A 25,964-nucleotide genomic window follows, 5' to 3' on the forward strand; every position below is an offset into this window, starting at 1 on the left:
AAGTTATATGGTACTTACGTATTATACCATCTGAAGAGTTTGGCAGTTCCTTGTTTAAAGAGACTCTGTAACATGAAAAACATCCCCTGGGGGGTACTCACCTCGGGTGGGGGAAGCCTCGGGATCCTAATGAGGCTTCCCACGCCGTCCTCTGTCCCACGGGGGTCTCGCCGCAGCCCTCCGAACAGCCGGCGACTGTGCCGACTGTCAGTTCAATATTTACCTTTGCTGGCTCCAGCGGGGGCGCTGTGGCGACTTTCGGCACGGAAATAGACGGAAATACCCGATCTCCGTCGGGTCCGCTCTACTGCGCAGGCGCCGGAAACTTGCGCCTGCGCAGTAGATCAGACCCGCCTACTTCGGCACCGAGAGGCATCAGAGCGCTTGCGCAGGAGCCAGGAAGGTAAATATTGCGTCACCGCTGTACGGAGGGCTACAGCGAGACCCCCGAGGGACGCAGGACGGCGTGGGAAGCCTCATTAGGATCCTGAGGCTTCCCCCACCCGAGGTGAGTACCCCCCAGGGGCCGTTTTGTCGTTACAGTTCCTCTTTAAGTTCTGTTGGCGCCACTACAAAGATTTAACCCTTTTTGAAAAGCTGAAATTCCTGGCTTTCCATTACACCAGGTCCCGTGTCAGTGTAATGCTCCATTGCCAAGTTAAAGGGTTTTGAAGGAGGGGTTTCCTTTGCATTACTTGGTTTGATGCACACATAAATTCTCTATAAAGTGTAGCTTATCAAAGATATGACACCTTATCAAAGTTAACACGCCTTATCAGAGTAGCATAGTGAGTGCTACAAACCCGCAGGGGCTCAGGGCAGGACGAGTGCCATTGCCAATTAGCAGGCATACGTTCGTAGCACTCGCTATGCTACTCTGATAAGGCGTTCTAACTTTGATAAGGTGTAATATCTTTAGTAAGGTGTGATAACTTTGATAAGGTGTGATATCTTTGATAAGGTGTGATAACTTTGATAAGGTGTGATATCGTTGATAAGGTGTGATATTTAAGTTATCACAGTTTAGTGAATCAAGCCCAATATGTGCTACCGATTTCCTGTGCAAAAGAGGAACTTTATTGAGACCTATGAGAAGGAAAGCTAATTCTGGGGCCTCTTGTAAAGAGATAGCTAAGAAAATGATTGATCATTTGGAAAATAGAATGCCACAGTGGCCTCATTTTAGGACATTCCCACAATAGATGAATAGTTGTGCCAATTAGATTGCAGCCTTTCCAACATTCACAAAAGGGTGCTAACTTAGTTAGCACGCCTAAAAGCTTTGGGCGTGCTAACTAGTGCGACGTTTTAGGCGCACCCGGTGCAACGTCTTCTTCGCACCCGGTGCAACATTTTGTGCGTTACAAGCAGCACTTAAACTTTGCGCATGCTAACTTAATGTGCAAAACTTTGCGTGCCCTAAAGGGCTTTAGGCGTGCTAAGGGGCTTTTAGGCGTGCTAACTAAGTTAGCTACCTTTTGTGAATCAAGCCCATTTGAGGGGAGTGATCATCAGAATCAGAAAAACTGGCTAATTGTCAGGGAGATATTTATTTATTTATGTATTATTTATTTACGTATTTATATAGTACCGACATATTACACAGCACTGTACAGAGTATATAGTCTTGTCAGTAACTGTCCCTCAGAGGGACTCACAATGTAGTCCCTACCAGTGATGATCGGAGTCTGCTAACTACGATTACGCAAAATTACGCATACATTTTCGCAATTACGCATACACGTAATTACAAATTTGTAATTCAATTGACTTTGTGAATCAAGCCTATATGCATGAATTTACGCATAATTTCATGCCGACTTTGGTGGTGAATAGCAGAGCACACACATACATGCTATTGCTACCAAAATTGCTACATTTGTTACAAAGAATACTGGGCACAAGTCAAAACACATTTTTTTTTCAAAAAGACCTTGTAGTTTTTGAGAAAATGAATTTTAAAAATGCAAAAAAAAAATGGTTTTTAAACTTAGGCCACATACAGACATCAGACCATAGTCTTTGGAAAATGAAAGATCACAGACCAATCTTACCACCCTTCATGTAGTATGAGAGCCATACTCTACACAGTCTTTTCTATGGAGCTGAACTCCCCATCAGACAGAAATCTTTGCAAGATGCTGCACACACAGATGCTGTACAGACACAAAAGATCAGTATCTGCAAAAGATCTGTTTCTGCCAAAAATCCATTCCTGCAAATTGCAATGATAGTCTATGAGATCTGCAGATCATCATACACACATGATTTAACTGACATTCATCTGCAGATCAGATCCACCAGGATGGATTTTCAGATCTGCAGATCTGCAGATGAATGTCAGTTAAATCATGTGTGTATGATGATCTGCAGATCTCATAGACTATCATTGCAATTTGCAGGAATGGATTTTTGGCAGGAACAGATCTTTTGCAGATACTGATCTTTTGTGTCTGTACAGCATCTGTGTGTGCAGCATCTTGCAAAGATTTCTGTCTGATGGGGAGTTCAGCTCCATAGAAAAGACTGTGTAGAGTATGGCTCTTATATTACAGGAAGGGTGGTAAGATTGATCTGTGATCTTTCATTTTCCAAAGACTATGGTCTGATGTCTGTATGTGGCCTTAGAATAATGAAAGTTTAAAAACCTTTTTTTTTGTATTTTTAAAATCAATTTTCTCAAAAAACTACAAAGTCTTTTTGAACAATTCTTTTTGTAACTCGTAACCACTATTCTTCTTAACATATGTAGCATTTTTGATAGCAACGGCATGTATGGGAGCTTTGCTATTCACCGTGAAAGTCGGCACAAAATTACGTGTAAATTACGTGTAAATTAATGCGTAATTACGAATGGGAACAATAAACTATGAAATTGCTTACACTGCTCCCCCCAAATTGCGCATTACGATTATGATGCGTAATTGCGTATTACGATGCGTAATTACACATGGGCGTAATTTCTGCTCATCGCTAGTCCCTACCACAGTCACATATCTATATTGTGTAGTGCATGTATCATAGTCTAGAGCAGTGATAGGCAAACTTGGATTTCCAGCTGTTAAGGAACTACAAGTCCTACAATGCATTACAGGAGACACACAGTAATGACTAATAAAGGCAAACGCATTATGGGACTTGTAGTTCCTTAACAGCTGGTCTATCACAGGTCTAGGGCCAAATTTAGGGAAAGCCAATTATCTTATCTGTATGTTTTTGGGATATGGGAGGAAAACGGAATGCCAGAGGAATCCCACGCAGACAAGGAGAGAAAATACAAACTTCTTGCAGATATTGACTTGGCTGGAATACGAACCGGGGATCCAGCGATCAAAGGCGAGAGCGCTAACCACTACTGTAAAATATTTTCCTTGAGGTTTCATGGTGTGTAGCACATCTGGAAACTTTCTTGAGTTCATTATGGGTTTTAATAAAGCAGTTGGCCATTATGGAAAGTTTCACCTCTGAGGACCAATAGGAGGCATATTTGTCTAAGAGCGAACTTCTGAATTAGGCCTCTTGCACACTGCATACATTTCCGATTCCGATTCCGCTTTATAATCTGTTTTTACATCTGATTCAGATTTTTAATCTTTACTGCATGCTGCGTTTTTTGATCCGTTTTTCTGTTGAATGTATTCAGGGAAAATCGGAATTGAAAATCGGAAACAGAATCGGAAACAGAATCGGAATCAGAATCAGAAAACGGATTTGCAGTGTGCAGGGAGCCTTATGCTGGGAATACACGTTTCGTTTTTGCCTTCGTTTTAGCCTTCGTTTCAATTGTGCCTTTTGTCCTTTTCGTTCCCTAAATAATCGAACGTACGGTTAATATCACCACCCACAGTTTCGTTTTTTTTTTCGATTCTGATGGTTTTGTTTTTCCAATGATCGAAGGCTGCAAAGAAACGAAACGAAAATCCCTTTTTACAGGGACAGACTAACATAAACGAACATATAATCGAACTGAACAGCCATCAAGCCTACCAATGGCTCGATTAGATGGATAAAGAGAGATAATATCAAACATGTTCGATCACTAGTCGTTCGTTTTTGAGGTCTATTAATCGAAACTATAATGAGATTATGACTATTTTCACATACGTTTTCAACACTCGATTCGTTTACTGAACGAATCGAAGGCTAAAACGAAGGCAAAAACGAAACGTGTATTCCCAGCATTAGGGTTTTGTAGCGGGCAAAGACCCCCCCCCCCCCCCCCCCCCCGTAAGTTGAACTTGGGTATTTAGTAAGGATAGCAAATTTTGGCAAATAGGCCCAGTGCACACCAAAACCGCTAGCAGATCCACAAAACGCTAGCGGTTTTGGGTGCGGATTACAGATATTTTGCGCAGTGCACACTGAGCGGATTTGGATGCGATCCGCCGGCCGCATCCGCTTGTTAATCCGATTGGCTATTGTATTTCAATGGGCTGGTGCACACCGGCGGTTTGAGGTTTTTTGCAAACCGCAAACGTGCAGCAGGAGGCACATTTGCGGTTTGCTGAAAACCTCAAACCCCCGGTGTGCACCAGCCCATTGAAATACAATAGCCAAGCGGATTAACAGGCGGATGCGGCCGGCAGATCCGCTCGGTGTGCACTGGCCCATAGAGATTGTTGTATAAGGGTGAGAACTGAACCAATGCTCTACTTGATGATACTGGAAAATGGTAGTATTGGAACCGGGAATTTCTGAGATAACATATCAAAGGGGAGCAGTATGTTAAGAGCGGAAATATCCAGTAGTGCACGTATACCCAAAACAGACCATTTCTGGTATCTGAAATCTTGAATAACTGCTGGTAAGGCAGAGATTAGGGATGCTCACCGAATTCCGTGGAATTCAGATTTCCGCCATTCCGATCGGAAATTGGCAATTCCGTTCCGTCGCATCGGAACGGAATTGCTTTAGCGCTAAATGGTAATTCCTGAATTGCTATTCGGAATTCCGTCGGAATGCGGATTTTTTTAAGCCAATCAGAAGGAAGACCCTAGACAGAAGCTTAAAAGTGAAACCAACAGGATTTCTGCATGAAAATCGGAATTTCTGCACCAATTAGAGTCTTAACAAAAACCAACCAATCCTACGTTAGCAACCAACTTCCTAGCTACCTATCATCAGCTATCCCACCCATTTTGTATATAAGAGAGGTGTGCAGTCACGAAGCTTGTGGGTTTCAGTCTGGCGTTGGACAGAGAGGAGAGACAGACGCATATTAGTTGTTTCAACATAAAACAATAGTCTTTTTAAAGACTGTGTGAGAGAGTTAGATTGGTGTGAGCTATATTAGTAGTAGTACTAGCTAGGTGTATTTGTGAGCGAGTGACAGACAGATTGTTAGTTTGAGTGATAGATTGTAGTGTAGCGTGTTATCAGTTGCTGTGTGGAGAGAGGGTTAGACAGAGCCAGCCAGGCCGCAGGCTTAGAGTTTGACAGAGTTAGTTAGGTGATATCTTAGTTGAGTGTAGTGCAAGTTTTTGTTTTTTTTCTAAGTTCATTTTTTTTCTTTCTTTTTTTTTGTCTTTGTTTATTTATTTTCTTTATTTCAGCCCCTTACTTTGTTATCTGTTCTGTCACTCATACCCCTTCCCCAATAAAGTTTGTGGCCCCAAAACAATAGAGCGAGAGTAGCAGCAATTTCCTGCCACTCCTAAAAGAAAATGGAGTGATGGTGGTGTTGGTGGATCACGTGAAGTACGTGATCAGGTTGAGGGTGGCAGCAGCAGCAGGAAGCGTTCCCCCCTGGTCAGAGATCTCTTCCCTGTGTTCGCACGCAGGAAATTTTTGACACAGCAGCAGGCGAAGACAGTTGTCAATTATTTAGATCAGGAACCCTCTACCCAGTCTGAGGGACTTGAAGCTAGCTGCAGCAGCACCAGTAGTAGCCAGGTTCCTTATGACCAGAACCCGACCGCAGCTGCTTCTCTTGACAAGGTTGCTTCCTCCCAGTACTCTCCTCCAGAAGTAAAGCACACCTACGTCAATGAGAGAGATGTGCAGAAGGATTGGGAGGAGGCATTGGAGGAGACCATGGGACCAAGCTCCCAAGAAGTGGTGGGTTCTGTGGTGACAGAAATGGCCCCTGTGTTTTCTTCATCCAGTGTCATCAGTCAACATCACCATCAGTCAACTACACAGGTGTTTGGTGGCCAGGTGGAGGATCCAGAAGAGTCACTTATGGGTTCTAGTGATTTGTTTGAACTGGATGATATTTTGGATGATGAGGCGGCTGATCCAATGTGGTCGCCATCTGGTGGGTTAGGCACTAGCAGGTGCTAGCAGCATGGAGAAACAGAGCAGACGGTTGGCCAGCAGCCTGCAAGTGCTTTCCCGTCTGTCAGTACCCACCAGTCCAATGCTGAGCATGGACGTGCTAGAACAGGTCGCACCACTTGCACCACTGCTCCACGTGCACACACGTCCCCATCATGGAATTATTTTACTGTTCTGGAAGAGGATGCGGCTTGTTTGATTATGTAGCTCTATACCTTTAATTTGTGTGTTAGTATGTACAGAAGTAGCCAATGTCTCCATTATCGTTATAAAAATCAAGCGGGAAAGGGGGCATCCCTGCCTGGTACCATTGGTTATTTTATCCCCTTCACCCCAAAGGGGTTTTTACCCTAACGGACAAGAGCGATTTTCACCTTTCAGTGTTCACCCCTTTCATTTGCCAATAGCTTAATCACTACTAATCACAATTAAATGATCTATATCTTTTTTTTTCACCACCAATTGGACTTTTTGGGGTTAATATTTGTTTTCAGTAATTACTTTATTTTCTATGCATTTTAAAGGGTAAAACAAGGAAAAAAAGAAAAAATACACTATTTCTCCAATTTCATCCCCTATAGTTTTAATATAAACACTGCTACTGTGCATAAAACCCACACATTTTATCTGCCTATTGGTCCTGGTTATCACAAGATTTTAATTTTGTCTCTAGTACAAAGTATGGTGACAATAAGTTATTTGGAAATAAAGGTGTATTTTTTGTATGGTGTTTTTTTCTCACTATTTTCACGTGCATGGGAATGCATGTGGGTGCTTGCGCATGCACGCACGCACATGCACTGTGCATGCGCACACATGGCAGAGCACTGTCTGAGTTATAAAAACGTCCTGGAGCCATTAAGATGCTCTAGCAGGACGTTTTTATAAGTCAGCTTGTCATTAAGTGGTTAAAGTTATGTGAGGGAAATCCTGAGACATTGACTTTTGCCGAGGGGTTTTGATAAAGAGCCATTATAGCTCTATGAAAGTTGCCTTGAATCCCAAATTTAAGAAGAACATCTTCTAAGAAGCCCCAGTGGACCCTGTCAAAAGCCTATTCTGTGTCCAAGGCTGGGAACAGACAAGGCCCCCGACAGGTGTCAATATGATGTAGTACACTCAAGACCCTCCTCGTGCCATCTGAGGCCTAGAGACTTTTTGTGAGCCCCACTTGGTCCAGTTCGATTATTTGTGGTAACAAAGGGAACAATTTGTTAGCCATTACCTTCTCGTATAATTTCAAATCACAATTAAGAAGTGAGATCGGCCGGTAGTTGGAGGCAAGGGTAGAGTCTTTTCCTTCTTTAGGAATCACAGAAATAGTTGCTAAAGTCGACTCTTGTGGGATGGAACCAGATTGTACAAAGCCATTAAAGAGACTCCGTAACAAAAATTGCATCCTGTTTTTTATCATCCTACAAGTTCCAAAAGCTATTCTAATGTGTTCTGGCTTACTGCAGCACATTCTACTATCACCATCTCTGTAATAAATCAACTTATATCTCTCTTGTCAGACTTGTCAGCCTGTGTCTGGAAGGCAGCCAAGTTCATCAGTGTTGTGGTTCTGTGATGCATCTCCCCCCTCCAGGCCCCTCTCTGCACACTGCTGTGTGTTATTTAGATTAGTGCAGCTTCTCTCTGCTCTATTATCTTTTACAAGCTGGATAAATCCTCCTCTGAGCTGGCTGGGCTTTCACATACTGAGGAATTACATACAGGCAGAGCTGTCAGCACTCTGCAGGAAGAAACAGCCTGACACTTTAGTGGAAGATAGCTGCAGGGGGAAAGAAACACACAAATGATCTCTTGAGATTCAAAAGGAAGGGTGTATACAGCCTGCTTGTGTATGAATGTATTTTCTATGTGTGGACATACTGTACATCAACCTACTTCCTGTTTTGGTGGCCATTTTGTTTGTTTATAAACAAACTTTTTAAAACTGTTTTTAACCACTTTTAATGCGGTGAGGAGCGGCGAAATTGTGTCAGAGGGTAATAGGAGATGTCCCCTAACGCACTGGTATGTTTACTTTTGTGCGATTTTAACAATACAGATTCTCTTTAAATAGTTCAGCTAATTTAGGGGCTAGGATTGTGGGGAAAACGTTTGTAGCACTCATTAGAGTAGCCGTCAGGGCCTGGGGCTTTATTTCGTTTAGATTTAGTTATAATGTTGGCTACTTCCGGTACTGTAATTGGATCACTCAAGGAAGATATTTGTTGCTGGTTCAGAGTGGCAGGGGCATTTTTAGGCGTAGGCATTACAGGCCATTTCCTGGAGTGCCATTGATCCTGGGGATGCCATGCCCCTGGATTAAGACCTACCCATGAAAGAAGCCCCACCCCCAGACTAAGCCCCCTCCCCATGGGTGTTCTATTACCTGCTTCTGCTGTGTGTAAAGCAACAGGAAGTATTGTTTCCTGTCCCCCTTTGTGCCTCTTTTTGCACCCCTTTGTGCCTCCTTCAGTCCCCCTTTGGGCCTCCTCCTTTTTCCTTGTGCCTCCTTCTGTTCCTCTTACCAGCTCTGTCCCCCTGTGCCTCCTTCTGTCTCCATAGGCCTTCTTCAGTCCACTTGTGCCACCTCGGTCCCCATGTGCTTCCTTCTGCCCTCCTGTGCCTCCTCTCTCCCCCTTTGTGCTTCCTTCTGTCCAGATTTGTGCTTCCATCTGCCCCCCCCCCCTCTTTTGTACCTCCTTCTGTCTCTCTGTGCCTCCTTCTGTCCCCATCTGTCTCCTTGTGCATCCATCTGTCCCCCTTTGTACCTCCTTGAGGTTGTTTGTATCTCGGGGACTCCGTGTACTAAGCATCCATCTTATGCGCCACATGATTCATATATTCTTTAGTGTGTGCATGTTTTCATTCTTTGGGAGGGGGAGGGTGACACAGGGCTTCTTGCCTGGAGTGACAAAAAGGCTAGAAATGCCCCTGCAGAGTGGGAAGCTTTAGTGTTTCTAGAGATTTCTTCATTCCTGAGTGAGAAGGTTGAGTAACCGAGGAGTCAGTTTGTAAATTGTAAAGCGATTCATAATAGTCATTAAAAGCGTTTGCGATTCCTTGGGGGTTAGTCAAAGGGGTTTTTGGGAAATTTGGAATTAATAATTTTTTGTTTTTGAAGTTTTGCTAGAAGTAGGCTAGCTGTATTGCTTTGGTTATAATACCTTCTTTTCAGTCTGGTCAAAACAAATTTGTGCTCTGAAAGTAAAGCTAAACGCAGTTCTTGTCTCAGACTGAAAAGCGAACATAAGAGAGTTGGAGAAGGGTTTATTTTATGGGCTGTTTCAGCTACACAAATTTTGTTGAGAATATCATCTAATTTAGCAGTTCTATTCTTTTTTTCTCTGGCCCCAATTTTTATCAGGAGCCCCCTAATAACTGCTCTATGTGCCAACCAAATGGTCGTGCCTCCAACTTGTCTGCCAGTCCCATTTAATTCAAAGTATTCTCTGAGTTTATTCCCTATTATTTGGACATGGTTGTCTTTTAGTAGCAGACTATTATTGAGTCTCCAGGGATTTGAAGAGGTCAGAGAGTTGGACCATTTCAGGCTCCTTTCACTCTGCAAATCCGTTTTGCGATTCCGTTTCTGATTCTGATTTGCAATTCCGATTTTCCCTGGATACAATCAACAGAAAAATGGAGGAAAAAACGCAGAATGCAGTAACGATTAAAAATCGGAATCGGATGTAAAAAACGATTAAAAATCGGAATCGCATGCAGTTTGCAGGGAGCCTCAAAGAGATCCAGATTGGGGAGTGGTCAGACCACATTATAGCACCTATATCCTAATGTGTGACCAGTTGAAGGGTGTGTCTGTCTGATAGAAAGAGATTGATTATTGAATAAGTCTTGTGTACTGGTGAGCAGGGCTGGATTTATGGGCAGGCCCCCTAGGCCGGTTCCTAGGGCGGAAAAATGTTTGGGGCGGGTGGGGAGCCACCCGTGACAGACAGTTCGCATCCCCACAATGCCACAGGTGCGCAGATCTGTCCACCCGCAGCCGCCCGCTTTGCACACCGCAGCATGTCCTTGTGTGCGTGTATGTGTGTGCAGGCAGCCAGCGGGCAGCTACAGAGAAGTCGGGAACAAGGTAGCCAATTAGCTGCTGCAAACACAGCGACCCGACTTAGGAAGGAACAGAGGCGTCTGCAACGTGCATGGAGGTCTCACCACGCTGCAGAGAAACCCTCAGGGCGCACAGAGAGACAGAGCGAGACCTCCATGCAGAAATTAGGAGGAGTACCACAGCAGGCAGCTATTTGTCCCATCTCCCCTCTGCTCCGAGTCCCGACAACAAAGTACGGGGGAGGGAGAGAGTGAGAGAGTGATCAGCTGATCGGGACTGAGCTCACACTGGGAGAAGCATGGCTCTAGAGCAGCCTTCCGAGGAGAGGCACCACAAAGCAGAAAGATCTGGTTCCTGACGGGGTATAACGTCAAGCTGTAACTGCAAGTATGTGAGTAGCTGCTGACTGTAACTGCATGTAACTTCTCCCACCCCCAAAGCAGCATTAGGTGGTCTTTTTGTCCCCTATATAGAGGCACCACACAGCTCCTTCCAAGTGCCCCCACCCCCCTCTATAGTCACTACAACTCTCAGCATGTCCCCCCATTCCACAGAGGCACCACTGCTGCCAGCATGCCCCTTCATACAGGCACTACTGCTCCCAGCATGCCCCTCCATTCAGGCACTACTGCTCCCAACATGCCCCTCCATACAGGCACTACTGCTCCCAACATGCCCCTCCATACAGGCACTACTGCTCCCAGCATGCCCCTCCATACAGGCACTACTGTTCCCAGCATGCCCCTCCATACAGGCGCTACTGCTCCCAGCATGCCCCTCCATAGATGCACTACTGATTCCAGCATGCCCCTCCATACAGGCACTACTGCTCCCAACATGCCCCTCCATACAGGCACTACTGCTCCCAACATGCCCCTCCATACAGGCACTACTGCTCCCAGCATGCCCCTCCATACAGGCGCTACTCCCAGCATGCCCCTCCATAGAGGCACCACTGCTCCCAGCATGCCCCTCCATACTGCCAGCATGCCCCTCCACAGAGGCACTACAGTTCTCAACATGTCCCCCACTCCACAGAGGCAGTACTGCTCCCAGAATGCCCCTCCATAGAGGAACTACTGCTCCCAGCATGCTCCTCCCCCTCTATAGAGGCAACAAACAGAGCTCTCAGCAAGCCCCACCTTCCTCTATAGAGGCACTACAGTTCCAAGCATGCCCCTCCTACTCTATGTAGTATTGGGTTGTCACCTAGGGCCAGATGGCAAACCCCTGGGCCCTGGTCTCCCCACAAGGTGATAAATGGCCCCCTGGAGCTTCTGCAGAGTAATCGCAGCAGAGCGCACTTACATGTCCATAACGCTCCTCTGTGCTTTATCCTCACAGACACCTCATCTCCGTGACCCAGCAACACATAACTCTACAGGGGCCTTGGGGGGACCACTATTCACATTAGAGGAGGCCTGGGGGCCCAGCAGCCAGCTCTGGGGGTCAACCCAGTGATATATGGAGACGCAGGGGCATGCTGGAAACTGCAGTGCCTCTGGAAGGGGAGGAGCATCCTGGGAGCTGTGGTGCCTCTGTGGAGGGGTAGGGGCATGCCTGGCAGCTGTGGTGTCTCTATAGAGGGGGAGGTACGCAGTGAGTGTTTTCCAGTTTGCCGCTATGGAAACGCCAGCCCTGGCTATCCCCTCAGTTCTTACCTTACCCTGCTGACTTTTTCACCCTCTTTCCCGTTACCCTCAATTCTGCCAGCCAATCCCCCCCCCCCCCCATCCTTTCTTTCCTCACTGATCTGTCCTCACCCTGGCCACCTCTTCAGTTACTTACTGCTCCTCTCCACCCTTATATCCCTCCCCCCAGTCTTATCATTTCTATGTAAGGGCTGGTGCACACCAAGAGCGGTTCTGAGCGTTTTTAAAAACACTTGAGGGGTGAGAAGCGCTTGGCTAATGAAAGTGAATGGGATGGTGCACACTAGAGCGGTTCGTTTTTCCCCCAAACTCGGGTCCTGCTGCATTTTTTAGATTTTTGAGGCGTTTCTGCCTCAATGTAAAGTACAGGAAAATGGAAAACTGCTCTGAAAAACACTAGATCAGAGCGGTTTTCCAGGCGTTTTTTTTGTTACAGAAGCTGTTCAGTAACAGCTTTACTGTAACAAAATATGACGTCTGCTACACAAACGCTCCAAAAACCGCTAGGCATGTTTAGAAAATCTCTCTATACATGCCTAGAATCGCTCTGAAAATCTGCTTCAAAAACCGCTAGCGTTTGCGGATCTGCTAGCTGTTTTTGGTGTGCACTGGCCCTAATTTAAGAGACTGCCTGTAGTAAATATTCAATATATGCACTCTCTTTACTCTTCTACTACACTGATTTGGTAAGATTGGTTGAAAAATAGTGGATCATTAGTGGCCACATTCACCTGCGTTCCCCAGTATGGACATGCCCACACAATGAAGCAACCTATTTGATCATAGAGGGACACAGTGCTAGAATATGGATTTATGTTTTTTATGTTTTCAGGGGGGGGGGGCAGCTGGCGACAGTGGGCCTAGGGCGATAAAAAGTACAAATCCGGCCCTGCTGGTGAGAATAATGAGTAATTCCTTTCTTCGCTACGCTGAGCTTGCCATATATCGTAAAGGTCTTCTCTGTGGAATAAGGATTGGATCAGAGATAAGTTCTTGGTGTTCTCAGTAGTGGAATCAAGTAAAGGGTTATGCTGGGAATACACGTTAAATTTTTACTTTAGATAGATGGGTTCGATAGATAAATTCCAACCTGTTGGATCTGGTCGATTCTACTTTCGTTTCGATTCTCCTCATTCAAGTGAATGTAATTGATAAGAAAAGATAAGGAATCGAGAGGGGAATCGAGCAGTGAATCGAGAGTAGAATCGATCGAAAGCGGAAACGACGGCAAAAACGAACGCAAAAACGCATCGTGTATTCCCAGCATTAGGCCTCACCAATAATCAGACAAGCTGATGGAAATCCTTTAGCTCTCCTGATAACTTTCTGTAAATTTTTTTTGCGGCCCAAGTTGGGAGCATACAGATTTGGATGGAGCAGTAAAGGATTATGAATCGACCCTGGTCATCCACAATGGTTGTGTGTACAGTTAAAAGGACATTATTATTGTTAGCAATCAGAACCCCCCTCTTTTTTTTTTTTTCGATAAAGTTGCTTTGAAAAATAGTAGCATATTGTGGATAAGAGCATTGTGGCACTTTGTTCAGGATAAAATGGACTCCTGGGCTAGTAGGATGTCTGCATGTTGTCGTGTCGCTTTCTGCCACAAGCTGTGCCTTTTGATGGGTGAGTTCAAACCCTTGGTGTTGATAGATACCATTTTAAGAGTCATGATGCTGGAAAAAAGTTTGCATATGAGAATGTATTCTCAGTATCGGTTTAGTGGTGTGTACTTGAGTTAGCACTTCATCTTTAGGGTGTGGGGAAGAGGGGAAAGGAAGATAAATTGCAGCTGTGCAGGAAGAAGGTAACATAACAATCAAACAAAAAATAAAAAAGCATACACACGTTTTGGACTGAGACCATTGAATGGGGGATGAGCCGAAATTTTCGAAATTTCGAACTGCTTTTATTACGAATGCGAAATTTAACATTACGACCCAAATTCGTAATTTCGTAATTAATTTTCAAATCGTAATTTACAATTTCGTAATCGAAATTTCACTCCCGTAATGACGAATTTCGTGTCTCCAACCGAAATTTTACTTTTTCAGGTTTGTAAGGGTTTCTATCCCTCTAGATGCCTAAAATGAATAGCACAGCCAGTCCTCCTCCTCCTCCTCCTCCTCCTCCTCCTCCTCCTCCCTCTCTCTCTCTCTCTCTCTCTCTCTCTCTCTCTCTCTCTCTCTCTCTCTCCAGAGATCTGTAGTATTTCAAAACCATACTCACATTCATGACATGTCCAGGGATCAAACCCAGGCCAACCACATGGAAGACAGCTATGCTCACCACCATACCACCAAACACACACTAAATAGACTGCTAACCTAAATCTTACTTGTAGACAGTCATATGAGACACATGCTGGGTGCAGGGCTTTGTGATTGGACCATGCGATAGAGTGAGGGGCAAAAATGAAATCATGCCTAGCAGAGGATGGTTTCACAATGCTAAATGCTAGGCTGGCTGTGGTGCAATTGGTTAGTGTGTCTGGCTGGTAACAGCAAGGTTACAGGTTTGATTCCATCCAGGCATGTCTTTTCCTTTTGCGTTCAACAGTTGTCCAAACAGAGCCAACAGAGCCCCAGATAGCCATGTAGAGTTAGGTCACAGCTAGCCTGGCTGTGGTGCAATTGGTTAGTGTGTCTGGCTGGTAACAGCAAGGTTACAGGTTCGATTCCATCCAGGCATGTCTTTTCCTTTTGAGTTCAACAGTTGTCCAAACACCGAGCACAAAGTTTTGCATGCGTAAAGTTTTACGCACGCAAAATACCCCATGGGGTTCAATGGCGCAGCGCGCGCACGCAAAAGGAAAAGACATGCCTGGATGGAATCAAACCTGTAACCTTGCTGTTACCAGCCAGACACACTAACCAATTGCACCACAGCCAGGCTAGCTGTGACCTAACTCTACATGGCTATCTGGGGCTCTGTTGGCTCTGTTTGGACAACTGTTGAACGCAAAAGGAAAAGACATGCCTGGATGGAATCGAACCTGTAACCTTGCTGTTACCAGCCAGACACACTAACCAATTGCACCACAGCCAGGCTAGCTGTGACCTAACTCTACATGGCTATCTGGGGCTCTGTTGGCTCTGTTTGGACAACTGTTGAACGCAAAAGGAAAAGACATGCCTGGATGGAATCGAACCTGTAACCTTGCTGTTACCAGCCAGACACACTAACCAATTGCACCACAGCCAGCCTAGCATTTAGCACTGTGAAACCATCCTCTGCTAGGCATGATTTCATTTTTGCACCTCACTCTATCGCATGGTCCAATCACAAAGCCCTGCACCCAGCATGTGTCTCATATGACTGTCTACAAGTAAGATTTAGGTTAGCAGTCTATTTAGTGTGTGTTTGGTGGTATGGTGGTGAGCATAGCTGTCTTCCATGTGGTTGGCCTGGGTTTGATCCCTGGACATGTCATGAATGTGAGTATGGTTTTGAAATACTACAAATCTCTGGAGAGAGAGAGAGAGAGAGAGAGGGAGGAGGAGGAGGAGGTTGGTTATTCATTTTAGGCATCTACAGGGATAGAAACCTTTGCAAACTTTAAAATACTAAATTTCGTAATCGTAATTACGAAAATTTGCGTAATTTGCGAAAATTACGAAATTTCGATTACTGCTGAAATCGTAATTGTAGTAATTTCGCGAAATTTCGGAAATTCGTAATTAGGTCATTACGCTCATCCCTAACTACACCTAGTGCTTACATCGTGATGCACCAGGTGTGGAGTTGAAGCAAAGAGGTCTATGACCTGAAGTAGCTCACGTAGCTGTTTGCTAGGATTTCTGGATTTTGGTTGGTGGAGAATTAGAGCTTTCAGCATGCCTGGTTAGTCGAGGGGAGATGGGGCCCTTAAGATTTATTTAGCTTTGTACCCTCTGCCAAGGAGGAGATAGATAACATGAATCTTTTTGTCTTTTAGTATTTCAAAGAATTTTATTAGCAGTTTGCAAAATATAGACACAGATATGCTTAGTAAACAGCCAATATTTAAACAACAGAACATATGATTGTTGTAACAGATAGACAATCATTAAACCATTGATCGACATATAGTGATATCATTGTTCCAGGAAAATGTATCAGAGCAAGAGATGAAATATTATTCATACAGATGAAGGTAAATATAGTTTATAGCTTAGTAATAGTATAGTATAGACCTATGGCTGCTACGTCTTCAATCCAAGGAGACCAGATTTTCTTGAATTTTTGTATGTTATAATTTAGTGTAGCATTGATTTTTTCACTTATCATGGTTTTTGATACCAGAGTATAGGCTTCTGAGGTATGAAGGTAGGGTGAGTGACTGCCATCTGCTGGCTATTATAGTTTTTGCTGCTGATAGGATATGTTGAGCTCGTTTTTGTTCACAGTTAAGAATAAAAGGAATCTGGAATCCTATAAGATATAGCCAAGGATCTTTTTTGATATAAGTTTTTAAGATCTTATTGATTTTTCTTTTAATTTCGTTCCAGGATTTTGCTACTTTTGGACACATCCACCAAATATGAAGAAGGTCACCCTTTGCTCCACAGTTTCTGAAGCATTTGTCTGAGTTGGTTTCATTAATAAGATTCATTATATGAGGTGTTATATAGGCTCTGTAAATTACTTTAAGAGAGGTCTCCAGGATTGAGTAGTATAGGCTATTGCTGGAGAGGGTTGTGCAAGCTCTAGTGTTGGGCGAACAGTGTTCGCCACTGTTCGGGTTCTGCAGAACATCACCCTGTTCGGGTGATGTTCGAGTTCGGCCGAACACCTAATGGTGTTCGGCCAAACTGTTCGGCCATATGGCCGAACTAAGAGTGCATGGCCAAACGTTACCTGAACTTTCGGCTAGCGCTGTGATTGGCCGAACGGGTCACGTGTAGTGTTGGGCGAACATCTAGATGTTCGGGTTCGGGCCGAACATGGCCGCGATGTTCAGGTGTTCGAGCCGAACTCCGAACATAATGGAAGTCAATGGGGACCCGAACTTTCGTGCTTTGTAAAGCCTCCTTATATGCTACATACCCCAAATTTACAGGGTATATGCACCTTGGGAGTGGGTACAAGAGGAAAAAAAAATTAGCAAAAAGAGCTTATAGTTTTTGAGAAAATCGATTTTAAAGTTTCAAAGGGAAAACTGTCTTTTAAATGCAGGAAATGTCTGTTTTCTTTGCACAGGTAACATGCTTTTTGTCGGCATGCAGTCATAAATGTAATACATGTAAGAGGTTCCAGGAAAAGGGACCGGTAACGCTAACCCAGCAGCAGCACACGTGATGGAACAGGAGGAGGGTGGCGCAGGAGGAGAAGGCCACGCTTTGAGACACAACAACCCAGGCCTTGCATGAGGACAAGAAGCGTGCGGATAGCAATTTGCGTTTTGTCGCCATGCAGTCATAAATTTAATACAGATGAGAGGTTCAATAAACAGGGACCGGAAACGCTAACCCATCACAGATGTTCATTGTTCATGTTACTTGGTTGGGGTCCGGGAGTGTTGCGTAGTCGTTTCCAATCCAGGATTGATTCATTTTAATTTGAGTCAGACGGTCTGCATTTTCTGTGGAGAGGCGGATACGCCGATCTGTGACGATGCCTCCGGCAGCACTAGAACAGCGTTCCGACATAACGCTGGCTGCCGGGCAAGCCAGCACCTCTATTGCGTACATTGCCAGTTTGTGCCAGGTGTCTAGCTTCGATACCCAATAGTTGAAGGGTGCAGATGGATTGTTCAACACAGCTATGCCATCTGACATGTAGTCCTTGACCATCTTCTCCAGGCGATCGGTGTTGGAGGTGGATCTGCACGCTTGCTGTTCTGTGTGCTGCTGCATGGGTGTCAGAAAATTTTCCCACTCCAAGGACACTGCCGATACCATTCCCTTTTGGGCACTAGCTGCGGCTTGTGTTGTTTGCTGCCCTCCTGGTCGTCCTGGGTTTGCGGAAGTCAGTCTGTCGGCGAACAACTGGCTAGAGGAGGGGGAGGATGTCAATCTCCTCTTTAAAGTCTCCACAAGGGCCTGCTGGTATTCTTCCATTTTGACCTGTCGGACTCTTTCTTCAAGCAGTTTTGGAACATTGTGTTTGTACCGTGGATCCAGAAGGGTATAAACCCAGTAATTGGTGTTGTCCAGAATGCGCACAATGCATGGGTCGCGTTCAATGCAGTCCTAGGCCGAAGAGGTCATAGCCTAGGGTTCACAAAAACCTGTTTATTTGGGCAATTTCAATGGTAGTGATGCTGACGTACATAAATCTCAGCCATGGCCGTTAGCAACGTCTGAATTTCACGAAATGTCTCATGCAGGTAGAAGACATATTGTTAGACTTGGATTCCAAAGATGGGGTCCCTACATCTCTGCAAACCAGAGTTACAGGGGTCCAAAATTGGTAAAATCCCCCATAGACTTTCATTGCCTCCCTATTTCACTTTCCAAAATCTCACATCTTTTCAAAGGGCAATGTCTCAGCAGTACCAAATTTTCTAGCATTGTAGGGACCCTTAGGGGGAACATGACTGGTGAGTTTCGGGCCCCTAGGCTAAAGAGGTCATAGCCTAGGGTCACAAAAACCTGTTTATTTGGGCTATTTCAATGGTAGTGATGGTGACGTACATAAATCTCAGCTATGGCCGTTAGCAACGTCTGAATTTCACGAAATGTCTCATGCAGGTAGAAGACATATTGTTAGACTTGGATTCCAAAGATGGCGTCCCTACATCTCTGCAAACTAGAGTTACAGGGGTCCAAAATTGGTAAAATCCCCCATAGACTTTCATTGCCTCCCTATTTCACTTTCCAAAATCTCACATCTTTTCAAAGGGCAATGGCTCAGCAGTACCAAATTTTCTAGCATTGTAGGGACCCTTAGGGGGATCATGACTGGTGAGTTTTGCCACTGCTGAGCCATTGCCCTTTGAAATGGTGTGAGATTTTGGAAAGTGAAATAGGGAGGCAATGAAAGTCTATGGGGGATTTTACCAATTTTGGACCCCTGTAACTCTGGTTTGCAGAGATGTAGGGACCCCATCTTTGGAATCCAAGTCTAACAATATGTCTTCTACCTGCATGAGACATTTCGTGAAATTCAGACGTTGCTAACGGCCATAGCTGAGATTTATGTACGTCACCATCACTACCATTGAAATAGCCCAAATAAACAGGTTTTTGTGACCCTAGGCTATGACCTCTTTGGTCTAGGGGCCCTAAACTCACCAGTCATGTTCCCCCTAAGGGTCCCTACAATGCTAGAAAATTTGGTACTGCTGAGCCATTGCCCTTTGAAAAGATGTGAGATTTTGGAAAGTGAAATAGGGAGGCAATGAAAGTCTATGGGGGATTTTACCAATTTTGGACCCCTGTAACTCTGGTTTGCAGAGATGTAGGGACCCCATCTTTGGAATCCAAGTCTAACAATATGTCTTCTACCTGCATGAGACATTTCGTGAAATTCAGACGTTGCTAACGGCCATAGCTGAGATTTATGTACGTCACCATCACTACCATTGAAATAGCCCAAATAAACAGGTTTTTGTGACCCTAGGCTATGACCTCTTTGGCCTAAGGGCCCGAAACTCACCAGTCATGTTCCCCCTAAGGGTCCCTACAATGCTAGAAAATTTGGTACTGCTGAGCCATTGCCCTTTGAAAAGATGTGAGATTTTGGAAAGTGAAATAGGGAGGCAATGAAAGCCTATGGTGGATTTTACCAATTTTGGACCCCTGTAACTCTGGTTTGCAGAGATGTAGGGACCCCATCTTTGGAATCCAAGTCTAACAATATGTCTTCTACCTGCATGAGACATTTCGTGAAATTCAGACGTTGCTAACGGCCATGGCTGAGATTTATGTACGTCACCATCACTACCATTGAAATAGCCCAAATAAACAGGTTTTTGTGACCCTAGGCTATGACTTCTTCGGCCTAGGGGCCCGAAACTCACCAGTCATGTTCCCCCTAAGGGTCCCTACAATGCTAGAAAATTTGCCACTGCTGATCAATTGCCCTTTTAAAAGATGTGAGATTTTGGAACTGTAAATAGGAGGCCCAATGAAAGCCTATGGGGGATTTTACCAATTTTGGACCCCTGTAACTCTGGTTTGCAGAGATGTAGGGACCCCATCTTTGGAATCCAAGTCTAACAATATGTCTTCTACCTGCATGAGACATTTCGTGAAATTCAGACGTTGCTAACGGCCATAGCTGAGATTTATGTACGTCACCATCACTACCATTGAAATAGCCCAAATAAACAGGTTTTTGTGACCCTAGGCTATGACCTCTTTGGCCTAGGGGCCCGAAACTCACCAGTCATGTTCCCCCTAAGGGTCCCTACAATGCTAGAAAATTTGGTACTGCTGAGCCATTGCCCTTTGAAAAGATGTGAGATTTTGGAAAGTGAAATAGGGAGGCAATGAAAGCCTATGGTGGATTTTACCAATTTTGGACCCCTGTAACTCTGGTTTGCAGAGATGTAGGGACCCCATCTTTGGAATCCAAGTCTAACAATATGTCTTCTACCTGCATGAGACATTTCGTGAAATTCAGACGTTGCTAACGGCCATGGCTGAGATTTATGTACGTCACCATCACTACCATTGAAATAGCCCAAATAAACAGGTTTTTGTGACCCTAGGCTATGACCTCTTCGGCCTAGGGGCCCGAAACTCACCAGTCATGTTCCCCCTAAGGGTCCCTACAATGCTAGAAAATTTGCCACTGCTGATCAATTGCCCTTTTAAAAGATGTGAGATTTTGGAACTGTAAATAGGAGGCCCAATGAAAGCCTATGGGGGATTTTACCAATTTTGGACCCCTGTAACTCTGGTTTGCAGAGATGTAGGGACCCCATCTTTGGAATCCAAGTCTAACAATATGTCTTCTACCTGCATGAGACATTTCGTGAAATTCAGACGTTGCTAACGGCCATGGCTGAGATTTATGTACGTCACCATCACTACCATTGAAATAGCCCAAATAAACAGGTTTTTGTGACCCTAGGCTATGATCTCTTCGGCCTAGGACTGCATTGAACACGACCCACGCATTGTGCGCATTCTGGGCAACACCAATTACTGGGTTTATATCCTTCTGGATCCACGGTACAAACACAATGTTCCAAAACTGCTTGAAGAAAGAGTCCGACAGGTCAAAATGGAAGAATACCAGCAGGCCCTTGTGGAGAATTTAAAGAGGAGATTGACATCCTTACCCTCCTCTAGCCAGTTGTTCGCCGACAGACTGACTTCCGCAAACCCAGGACGACCAGGAGGGCAGCAAACAACACAAGCCGCAGTAGTGCCCAAAAGGGAATGGTATCGGCAGTGTCCTTGGAGTGGGAAAATTTTCTGACACCCATGCAGCAGCACACGTGCAGATCCACCTCCAACACCGATCGCCTGGAGAAGATGGTCAAGGACTACATGTCAGATGGCATAGCTGTGTTGAACAATCCATCTGCACCCTTCAACTATTGGGTATCGAAGCTAGACACCTGGCACAAACTGGCAATGTACGCATTAGAGGTGCTGGCTTGCCCGGCAGCCAGCGTTATGTCGGAACGCTGTTTTAGTGCTGCCGGAGGCATCGTCACAGATCGGCGTATCCGCCTCTCCACAGAAAATGCAGACCGTCTGACTCAAATTAAAATGAATCAATCCTGGATTGGAAACGACTACGCAACACTCCCGGACCCCAACCAAGTAACATGAACAATGAACATCTGTGATGGGTTAGCGTTTCCGGTCCCTGTTTATTGAACCTCTCATCTGTATTAAATTTATGACTGCATGGCGACAAAACGCAAATTGCTATCCGCACGCTTCTTGTCCTCATGCAAGGCCTGGGTTGTTGTGTCTCAAAGCGTGGCCTTCTCCTCCTGCGCCACCCTCCTCCTGTTCCATCACGTGTGCTGCTGCTGGGTTAGCGTTACCGGTCCCTTTTCCTGGAACCTCTTACATGTATTACATTTATGACTGCATGCCGACAAAAAGCATGTTACCTGTGCAAAGAAACATGACATTTCCCGCATTTAAAAGACAGTTTTCCCTTTGAAACTTTAAAATCGATTTTCTCAAAAACTATAAGCTCTTTTTGCTAATTTTTTTTTCCTCTTGTACCCACTCCCAAGGTGCATATACCCTGTAAATTTGGGGTATGTAGCATATAAGGAGGCTTTACAAAGCACGAAAGTTCGGGTCACCATTGACTTCCATTATGTTCGGAGTTCGGGTCGAACACCCGAACATCGTGGCCATGTTCGGCGAACGTTCGCGAACCCGAACATCTAGGTGTTCGCCCAACACTAGCAAGCTCCAAACCATTCCAATGTTGTTTTCTCTAAACTCAGGTCTTCTTCCCATTATCTTTTTGTCTTTTAGTAAGTAGGAGTTTGGTGGGGAATCCCCACTTATAAGGTATTTCTCTGAGGAGTTTTGTCAGAGAGGAAAGGGAACGTCGCTTTATCAGAGTTACCTGGGATAGTGTTTGCCACAGGCTCTATGTTGCCCATGTACGCCCATGGTCAGAATAAATGTGAATGTCTTTATATGGAGAAGGCAGAGTTCCACTTTTCTTCATGCACATCATGAGCGACTCCTTAATGTGATAGAATTGAAAACACTGTATAGCATCACATGGAATTTTCTTTGGAAGATGGTTAGGCTTGGGGAGCCTATGTGCTCTCTATGTTGTGTATTCGATGTCAGAAAACTGTGACACACTGCAGCTTTAGCTAACTGTATCAAATAACCATTCAGTTGTGAAGCATCAATGCTCTCATCAATTGTTCTGAACTTTAACTTACACCGGCAAATGCGATCTTCTAAATCTCTTCCAATCACTCTGAAACAAATTTTCCTTTCCACTCTGGGAGAGTAATTGCTTAATTGAATTTAGCAAATTACCAGATTTATGTTTTTGGATCAGTAAAGGCTCGTACACACGTCTGATGAAAGGCAACAACGGGTCCGTCGTCACCTCCCGCTTGGCGGGTTTCAGCAGACAGTACAGCGTGAGTACAGTCTGTCGGTGGACTGATAAGGCTGTTTCTGAGCGATCAATTATATATGCTCAGCGCAGAGTCCAAAAACAAAAGACGAGTCTTCAGCAAAGGATAAAAGCAGGCAAATCTCCACCACAATATATATTGGGTTCACGGCACAGCTCTGCAATCATGGATACCCAAAAAAGGAAAGAGGCTTACCAGCTGGTGACAACCCACATTATAAGGTTGTATCAACGCTTTGGTAGGACATCAGGAAGCAACAGTCTGTCCAGGATCCACCAATTCAGCAATGATTCCTCTCACGAATGGATATCAGTAAACATCATAAAAAACAAACAAACGGCAACTCTAAGTGTAAACCGTTTAATATAGAGTTTTCATAGTAAAAACAGCTTAAAAATAGCATAAAAATAGCATAAAAACAAAACTTACATACTTGGGAAGGAGACAGGCGGCACCTTCATACTATCCTTTACCGCTGACCCATACACGTGTGCAACTTTCTCGGGGTTCCCATTGCATGGGCCCCGTATGTTAGTTTTGTTTTTATGCTATTTTTATGCTATTTTTAAGCTGTTTTTACTATGAAAACTCTATATTAAACGGTTTACACTTAGAGTTGCCGTTTGTTTGTTTTTTATGATGTTTACTGATATCCATTCGTGAGAGGAATCATTGCTGAATTGGTGGATCCTGGACAGACTGTTGCTTCCTGATGTCCTACCAAAGCGTTGATACAACCTTATAATGTGGGTTGTCACCAGCTGGTAAGCCTCTTTCCTTTTTTGGGTATCCATGATTGCAGAGCTGTGCCGTGAACCCAATATATATTGTGGTGGAGATTTGCCTGCTTTTATCCTTTGCTGAAGACTCATCTTTTGTTTTTGGACTCTGCGCTGAGCATATATAATTTATCTGTTTGTGAACTCTGGACATCGTTCTTCTCTCAGCAGCGGCCACTTTGTTTCCTTGGCGCTGATACACATATGCAAACTTGTTTCTGAGCGATCCACCAGGGGAGTGGTTAGTTTTAGGCACCACCAGGGGAGGGTTCTGTGTGAGAGTAGGGTTGGGTTAAGCTGTATTGTTATGTAACAAATTTTAACGTTAATATCTTTTCATAATTATTTTCTGGTGGCCTCTTGAGCATGTCCCAGTGGCTGCGGCACTTGAGCGCGTTGAGTCAGGAGAAAAGTGGTATAAAAATGTTCGGAATATTATTATTACCTGATTGATGCTTGTACCTTTAAGGTATTCACTGTGCCTGTGAGGTTGGCCAAGTTCAAGCCTGGCGCACTAACTGCCCAAAGTTCTTTGTAGAATTAGATTCTTTTCAACATACAGTATGATGTGGGCATGTCCATTTGTCAATACTTTTTGGACTCAGATTATAACGTTTCTTTATGACTATATGGCGTGTCCGATAACCAGCGACCCTGATACTCTACTTGGAAAACATTTGAAACAACTTACCATGGAAGTCCTTTACCTTGCCCGGAACCCCCTTACCAGATATTGGATACTCACAACAGTCCCTACCTGTACTGAGTGGATCAGGTCTGTGAAGCAAGTGCTTCCTCTTCGCAGGATGTTGAACCAGCGCAGAGACGCAGAAGCCAAGTTTGACAAAATCTGGTCTGCATTGTCGAATTCTGCTCGAACCAGATTATAATTAGTTATTTCCTGAGGGTTGTGTACCTCTATAAGCAAACTTATAATAATATATATTCGAGGTATCTTGTGCTGAGTGACCAACAATGTACTCTTGAAGGCGATCGTTTGAATGGTTACTGAGTTCATATAATCAAAGTTGGTTGTGTATATACTGATTTAATACTCTGTATGTGACTTTTACTCAATAAACACAGCATGCTTTTAGAAAAAAATAAGTAGGAACACTGTGCGTCTTTGTCCCCTGTACCTACTTTATGCCCCCTGTGCCTCTGTCACCTCTGCTACCCTGTGCCTTCAGTGTCTCTCTCTGTACCGCGCCTGCCCCCCCCCCCCCCCCACTGTGTCATCTCTGCGCCCCAATCCCCTTAGTGTCCCCTCTGTGCGCCCCCACTTCACCTCCAGTGTCCAACCTCTGTCCCCCCTCTGCCCTCCTGACCCCTTTGTGTTTTCTTTTGTCCTAACGATGATTGTTATCTGCTAATTCAGCTTACAGTATGTGAAACTTCATGTAAAATTTTGCATTTCTGATTATATGTAATTATGATTTTGAAATTGAATTGATTTCACGTAACCCAAACAAAGTTCCAGAGGGCCCCAGCCCTGGATCACAGGTTTGCTTTACAAAGTATAAAGTGCGTATGCAGAACTCATTGTATAGTATAGTGTACTGCAGCATAATTAATGTCATTTTACTGAGTTTATCCAGTTAATGGGACTCCGAGCAGTGATTAAAAACAAATTCTGAACTTACCTGGGGCTTTCTCCAGCCCACCATAGGTCGGGAGGTCCCTCGGCGTCCTTCTGGCTCCTCTGCTGGTCCCTCCGCAGAAATGACACCCAGCGGCTCCCAATGACACCGGGCCCGAGTGTCAGGCTCCCTCTTCCTGAAAGATGACGTTAGTCGTCAACACGCTGGCCACCTCGCATCATCATGCCGGCCGCCGTGACAGTACTGCGCATGCGCGATTAAACCGTGCATGCGCGGTACTGTCATGCCGGCCGCCGTGATGACACTGCTCCTTTGAGTCCCTTTAAAGGAGTTATTAGGCAAAAAAAATGAGTTTCACTTACCTGGGGCTTCTACCAGCCCATGCAGCCATCCTGTGCCCTCGTAGTCACTCACTGCTGCTCTGGTCCCCCTCCGTCAGCTAATTTAGTTTTTCGGCGGGCCGCATTGCATACATTTTTACGCATTCCTGCTGGTGCAGAAACATTAACACATACATGTTTACGTGTTGAACCACTAACGCGTAAAAATGTATGTGTAATGTTTCTGCACCAGCGGGAATGC

The 25,964-nt window shown here is 44.7% G+C and overlaps 1 protein-coding gene across 1 annotated transcript in view; it reads left to right on the forward strand.

Annotated features, from left to right (window-relative positions):
* The window catches only part of LOC137504559 (vomeronasal type-2 receptor 26-like), a 176,281-nt gene that overhangs the window by 73,195 nt on the left and 77,122 nt on the right, over window positions 1-25,964 (forward strand). The window contains exon 4 of the mRNA XM_068233141.1: window positions 6,105-6,256. Within this exon, the coding sequence (XP_068089242.1) occupies window positions 6,105-6,256 (152 nt within the window). The remainder of the gene's footprint in view (window positions 1-6,104; window positions 6,257-25,964) is intronic.

This window comes from Hyperolius riggenbachi, chromosome 4 (genome assembly GCF_040937935.1).
Source record: "Hyperolius riggenbachi isolate aHypRig1 chromosome 4, aHypRig1.pri, whole genome shotgun sequence".
In the NCBI taxonomy this organism is placed as follows: domain Eukaryota; kingdom Metazoa; phylum Chordata; class Amphibia; order Anura; family Hyperoliidae; genus Hyperolius; species Hyperolius riggenbachi.